This window comes from Zerene cesonia, chromosome 18 (genome assembly GCF_012273895.1).
Source record: "Zerene cesonia ecotype Mississippi chromosome 18, Zerene_cesonia_1.1, whole genome shotgun sequence".
Lineage (NCBI taxonomy): Eukaryota > Metazoa > Arthropoda > Insecta > Lepidoptera > Pieridae > Zerene > Zerene cesonia.
In genome coordinates, this window is record NC_052119.1 from 8,667,061 (window position 1) to 8,674,511 (window position 7,451).

The 7,451-nt window shown below is 32.1% G+C and overlaps 1 protein-coding gene across 1 annotated transcript; it reads right to left on the reverse strand.

The window, feature by feature from the left end:
• Positions 1-6,580: 6,580 nt before the first annotated feature.
• On the reverse strand, positions 6,581-7,390 carry LOC119834091 (phosphatidylethanolamine-binding protein 4-like). Its single transcript, XM_038358376.1, has 4 exons — positions 7,385-7,390; positions 7,098-7,190; positions 6,921-6,975; positions 6,581-6,774 (listed from the first exon to the last, which is right to left on the reverse strand). Exons 1-4 carry the CDS (start codon positions 7,388-7,390, stop codon positions 6,581-6,583), a joined length of 348 nt encoding a protein of 115 aa, XP_038214304.1.
• Between the last annotated feature and the right edge of the window lie 61 nt (positions 7,391-7,451).

The window sequence follows — 7,451 nt, forward strand, 5'->3', positions numbered from 1 at the left end:
AACTCCATAAGTTTATCTTAATATCCTGATCAGGATCGCGGGGTTGAATTATTTCTTTCCTCTATATAATATGCTCTATATAAATACAGAGAATATTACTACATAGTATAAGAAATAGCCAAATGTGTTGCTAATTGTAAATCTCGGGAACGTTTCGACCATTTCGACAAATTTATTAACTTTTTTTTAACCACGGAAGGTGAAGGAAAAAACATACCACGGGTCAGCCGGGGCGGACCACTAGTTTAATATACATTCTATTATGTTGTCTTGTAGAATCTTGTTACCAATGAAGCGTGCCTGTGCATAAACAGCTTTCGTAAGGTTTATTTTTATGACAATTTAGTGTAATAAATCAGTCGTAATTTCATATGAATGAAAAGAAGAATCTTCTAGAATTCTTTACAAGGATTTTTTTTTTTAGTTTTTACTCAAATCCTAGTTATATATTTTATTTTCAGAATTTAAAGTACAGACACCTACATTCATACTCCATAATACCTATAATATTAATTAGTTTGCAAGAATTTGTGGGTGTATGTTGATTTACTGAAATCTTTTGGCATTTAAATACACCTACAGCCAAAATTTATAATTCTTCTTGAAAGGAAATGACGAATTTTGAAGGTATGAGGCTTATCTTTCTAACTTTTGTTCAATAATTTTAATTATTTAATACAAAAATATCGTAATAATTAAGCTTTATTGTTTTAAACTTGAGAATTAGAAAAAGTCTAAATAAAGTAGCAAAAATCCAAATTTAAATTGAAGAAAACCTCAATTTAAACAGGCATCCTGCGTGCACCACTATATGTAGTTATATAGTATATAGGCTGATGTAGGCTGCTACAACCCAAATGTTAATTTGTTATTGAATACAAAGCAAGAAATTCTTTCTTAATATTATGCATTTACTGCTTATGTATCCTATTTTAAATTGATGGAACTGGATACCTGAAGTTTTAGTTATTATCCGTATCGATTGAAAAGTAATGTTTTAAAAGTAAAACATAATACAGTACGTTTAATAATAACCAACACCGCTGCTAGGCGAGGTACTACACTAGCATATTAATAAAGTAGTGTTTAAACAAATCTATAATAATTAATCGTGTATTGCATGCAATTGCACGACAGTCTAGTGAAGTACAGTGATGTCTCAGAGGTTAGGACCTAAAATGAAAAGTTGGGGCTTGGAGTACCGACGAGCGTGAAAGAAACAAATTTGTTTTGCAATTTATCTGCACACTATCCACATCACCGCTGCTCGAAATGGTGAAGGAAAGCATCGTGAGGCATGGTGAAGAATCAAAAAGTTCGACATGTGACATTTGCCTACCCGCACTTGGTCAGCATGATGTATCATGGCCAAGGACAATCATAGGAGGCTCGTGTCCCTGCAGTAAGAACTTAATATGTGGGCGGATGAAGATGACGAGACAACAAACCACCAGATGAAATGTCATACTTATTGATTGTCAGAGAGAGATCGCTTACAGCTGTTATCCACCGCCTCTATACTATTTTTCATTTTGCTCTTGTTCTCTAATACTGTTATAATTTACAATAAAAATATTTCATTAAAGTCATTCAGCTAAGGTACCTACCACACTGCAGCGGAAATGTAAGTATTTATATGTACATGTGTATAATGTTTATCGCGGGTCCCGCCTTTATCAACTCCGCTTGGTCTCCGTCGCTAACTCCTTCATTTATTAAGTATATGAGTGTCATTAAGCACATAATGTTATTGTATTTCTCGTAATGGCGCGTGGGCCGCGGCGTGGGCGGCCGGAAGGAAACGTTACACCGATTGCCATCGCGAACGTAAATCACAGATTATCTTAGACGATTGAATAGATACAATATTTGGTGCGGGATTCAGATGCATGAAGATTTGTATTTTAGTATGAAATGGTATAAACTAGCTGTGTGGGATTTAGAAGAAATTTGACGAATATATTTAGCAAAAGTTCACATAATAATATGTTACAAAATAAAAAATTCAAGAATAAATAAACAAGACATCTGTTGACAGTATATATTACATATATAGTAGATCAACTGTCGTTATAGATATATCGAATAATCATGATTCCAACATGTAATAAATCCAATTTTAGTGATTATACAAGAAGTTTTCATGTTAATTAATTACATAAATATAAGTGTACGATCTATTTTTATCTCAGTATCTATTAAAAGAACCGCCTTGTAGTGTTGTTTGTAAAATAGATCTAATGATTTGCTTACCTACGCGATAAAAACATTGGATGGAAATAGAACGCGAGTATAAATCATTTTTACTTGAAATGTCTGTAAACAATATCACAAATAGAATTATGAGAGCTTGTATAATAGTGAAAACCATAACAACGAGGCATAATAATGTCTGCACTAGACTCCTCAGACCCTTAAAGACGTCGAATTAAAAAGCCTATGATTTTAAATAGAAGTGTATAATGTATTATCACTTAAATTAGTCTATTTAGTACAGGAATTCATATTTAAATTTCCCTATTACACAACAGTTTCTTTAATTTTCGATCATATCACCTATGTGGGTGTGTTTTATGATAAGGCCTCAATATATACACACAATCTCATAATTGATATCATTTTATTAAATAACCATGAATATTACATATATCTAGCAGTTAAAACGGCAGTTAATAAACCCATAAAAGTTTTAATACAAGTTTACAAATAAGAGTCAATAGGTCTATCTGTTTTCCCATTAATACCCTTGTCCCTGATAGAGCGTATCTATTGATAACAATGTAATAGACCTCCGTGTTTATACTCGTTGTACTATATGCCAAGCTTCACTACATAGTATAAAACAATGTCGCTTTCTGCCTGCGTGCGTATTTAGTTAATCATATGATCTGAGCATCTCAAGGGACTTCTTTTGCGATGCATTATTTACGTGTCATATATCTGTATGATAGTGTATATATGTTATATTGTCTTTATCTGGAAACCTATAAAGAAAAGTTCTTTGGCATCATTATTATGATATACATATAATGTAAAATTGACATGATTGTGATAATGTTATTTAGATTAAGTCTCAATTTGTTTCCAAAACAATAAAGCATAAATAAATGATTTGAAAAGTTTCTTGTCGGCTCTTCTTTGTAGAAACTGCTTTCTGAACCGGTGATAAATGGTAAAACCGTGTTATGACGATTTAAAAGTGCTTCTAGAAGAACTTCTAGTCTACTTGAATAGATTAATGTTTGGGTTTGAACCTATTTTATGATTGCATCTTAGATATACCTATTATATTTTTTGAGTAATTTGAAAGATTTTAAGGGTTCCCACGATACATTATCTACATCTGCTATTACCTGCCAATTTCATACATTAGAATCCCTTTGATAAAAACAACAGGCCTATCTACTATGTGTATATTAATATTTCACTTAAATTGTTCTGAATTCTTGGCGTGAAAGTTCAATCAAAGGCATGGTGGAACTGAAAATGCATTGAATATATCAAAGCAATCGTAAAATACAGTCCCACATTCATAATTGGGCACGATATAACACTTTCTTATATCATACTGGTTCCTTACCATACAAATTACAAAATCGAGTTCATTCATTCCTACCATTGATACGCTATCACTACGCATTGAGCATCCAATTAACGTCATCGCATCTGCATTATTAAGCCTTTAACATTTCCAAATTCCAGTCTTGTCAATCCGAAACCAGATTTTTTATCACAGGAAGCTAGTGTGCCGTAAATTAGTCGCCTTTTGACTGTCGAACTGGTTTGGCGTGTGCGCAGCGCCGGAAAACACGGCCATTGATACTTAAAGTGAAATTAGCAGGTGGAAAGAGGATTTGACTTCGTGATGCTCTTACGCACGTGCTTTGAGGTCGTGGTACTTAATAGCAATAAAAATATAAAGTCGCTGATGTTTTCAAATTTTTTATGAGAATCCTCAACTATAATTCTTTTTATTAATAATTTCACAATAACGAGAACAAAGACACGTATGGAATAGAATTCAGAATCGACTTCTTCAAAGATACCTTCAAGAGACACAACATAAATAATTAAAATTTCTCAGCCGCATTCCCGAAACCAGCGGGCTAAGATAGCGTTCTATCAAAACTAGACATAACGGGATATACCCTTAACGTCTTGTTATGTTAATTTATAATTGATGACCGATGTCACTTATCACTTACATCGTTATTAGAACATTCTCGAAACACACATGCTATTAATTGAAATTTGTTTTTGAGTAGTACTTTTTTATACAATACCTCAAAAGAGAAGCGAGGAGCTGAATGGAAGCTTTCGAAGAGGTTCTTTAAGACAAGGTTTTGATAAAATTGGATCTTCTATGATAAGAATATAATATACCTATGTGTAAAAGTAGTAAAAGCACAGTTGGAAATAATTATTTTAAATGCGATCATTTGGGTTAAATAGGGAATTGGCATTCAAATTGTTTAATATACAATTGACGTGGATTTTTTATGCTCATTTTAAATAAGGCAATCTATCGCTTGCTGCTCGAATAGGAACAGCACGAAGAAAACAATACATAGAATCAAAAGTTTCGTCGATTCGACGAACTTTAATCTACCTACTCTAACATGGCTTGTCTCTTAGAATAAAACCTTAACTCTTTTACTTAGCAAGAGTCCTGTATCACTGCATGATATCAAACTCAATAAGAAAACAAATCAAATAAAAAATTCGCTCTTTATTTTGTACTAAAAATACAAATTACGAATATACGATTTTACGATAAAAACTAATTAAAACTCAAATTATTAAAGCAGAACTTGCGGTTAACCGACTTATTCACAAGTTCACCTTCTCGGAACATTATTTACAGTGTTATCAATATTACTCATCCTTTGCATTTGTTTACTTCATAAACTTGTTTTTATAAATTATATTTAAAATCATGTCTCATATTTACATCAACGGACAGCTGACTATAATATAATTATAAATAGAACGGGAAGAAATTATTTATCTATGTGAGAGTTGGTACATATTAGCCAGCTCGCACCGGGGAAGGCACCACACTCAGAATATCGACGTGAAATAGTAGCATGAGAATGCTAATGTCTTGCGTACGGCGGCTTCGGTCCTTATTTCCTCTAGACAATCTTTTCCATATCTTTTAAAAATAGGCAGCCCATTCGCAAAGAAACTATACTCTGCGAATGTTTATGGGCGGTGGCGATCACTTATCATCAGGTGAACCAGATTTATTAAAATAAGCAATTGTAAATAGGCGAAAAACAATTTACAAATGACTTTGAATTTATTGACTTTGTCCAAGTAGGTACCTACTTGGACAAAGTCAATAAGTTACTTTTCATTTACTCCAGGCTCAGTATAGCCATATTTGTAATTTTGTTTTAAAAATTATCCTATATCGTTAATCATATAAAAGTTCTCATAATATATAAATAATTAAGTCCAACCTGTAAATGTGATTATATTATAATCTACTGCCAGACAATATACCTACTTAGGTACTTTTTGTAGCAAACAAATTTCAAATACTCAAAATAAGTTGCTTATAACCTTTACCATAATCACATAATATCCAAGGGAAAACAAATTCAGTAGCAATATAAAATAAAAATGGATGAAACGTAAATATATTATAAATATAAATTAATGTCGTTTGCGTGGGCGGCGCGGAGTGTCGCGTGCGCAGCCTACGCGCTTAAATAGGTATTATTTTTCAACTTGACTGTGTCGAAATTGATGCTCGAGCTTTGCTAACTAGCTATTTCTTAGAAATAAAAATAATAATAATGAAATGAGAAAGTTTATTTGTATTTAATACTAGCTTTCCACACGCGAACTTCGTCAGAGTTATGCGAAACTTTGATTTCTTGAGAAAAGGTACCTAATTAATGTAACTTCTTAAAATTAAGTATATTTTATTAAAATAGGTTAACAGGTAAATGGGCCTCCATTGAAGGTTCACACCATAATCCACCACACTGGCAAAATGCTGGTTGGCAGATGTCACATGTCGTCGAAATTTTTGATTCGTCAACATGCCGGTTTTCCTACGATGTTTTCCTTCATCGTTTCAAGTAGTGGGGATGTTTAATAATGTGCAGACAAATTAAAAAATCTTGCCCGGTCTCGAAACTCTCACTTTTTGGTATCTCACCACTGAGATATATATCAAAATACTCTGCGCCACTGAGCCACCAACTAATCTTAAAAATTAAAGGGGCACATTATGTTTAAATTTACCTAAAATTTTGCATAAATATAAATAGTAAGCAGAGTTATTTATTCCTTATATCACATTGTGCAATGCACCAGAACAGAGGACTTAATATTATCTATGAATAGCTCATTATATTATTATAGATTGTACTCAAAATTGGAATAAAATTGTTGCTTGCACATCATACAATTATTTTATAGCATTGATGTATTTGCAAAAATGTTTTTTTTTTTGTTTTTTTTTTATTTTATTGTTGTTAATAATGTGATGAATTATGTTTATAAAATTAATTTATTACATTCATAATCAATTAAAACGTAAACATGCAATTTACTACAACGCCATCTAGTACTGCACTCGGAACTGCGTCGACGCTACAGGTCCGCATAAATTCTTGCCTCTCAACCAATTAGCTAATACAAAGCGACTACGTGAAGATGGCACTGATGGCAAAAAGTTATTTCCATCTGCTTGTTCGTATAACAATGACATGTAGCGATGCGGGCCGGTCCCGCGAGGTGGCGTTGGTGGTTTATAACCTATATAGATTAAAAATATATCAATATCATATCAAAAAGAATGGTATGAATGCATAAATATTTACTTATATTTGATCAACACGACAACTATGAAATCTAGTATGTTTAAAAAATTTAAGAAATCATAAATCAATTTTATATTTTACCTCTATAGTCAATTCCAACAGTTTTTATGCTTTCCTTCGCTTTCAAAGCTAGTCCCTTAAAATTATATAAAAATATGTTAATCTTTGCTAGGTATAAAAAATAGTCAAATAAATAAATACACTATATAGCACTACAAATAAAATGTTTATTTTTTCATTATTTATGCTGAAACTTACCGGAATGTTCGATTTTATCATGTGTAGATAAAATTCACCATCCAACTGAGGTGGCGCATCAGGATCTACCATGATAATTGTGTAAAACTTTTTCTGTGAAATGTATTATACATTGACTTGTATTACTATTATACAATTTCTAGATTTTAAAAGATAAATTAGTACTTATAATAGAAATAATATTGTTTAATGTCTTCGTCGGCAAGGATCTGATGGTAAGCGCTACCACCGCCCATGAACGTTTGGAGAGGAAAAGGTCGATTTAATTTTATTTAGTCTGACTCTACCAACATCATTACTGAACTTATTTTTCTCGATAATTAATTAGTTAAACAAGCATTAATTTACATTGGT

Excerpts from the sequence above, each read along its gene's own strand:
- LOC119834091 (XM_038358376.1), bottom strand. Across the intron at positions 6,976-7,097 it reads TGATAAAATCGAACATTCCG|GGACTAGCTTTGAAAGCGAA; the intron begins GTAAGTTTCAGC and ends TATAATTTTAAG. Across the intron at positions 6,775-6,920 it reads TGTTGGAATTGACTATAGAG|GTTATAAACCACCAACGCCA; the intron begins GTAAAATATAAA and ends TAATCTATATAG.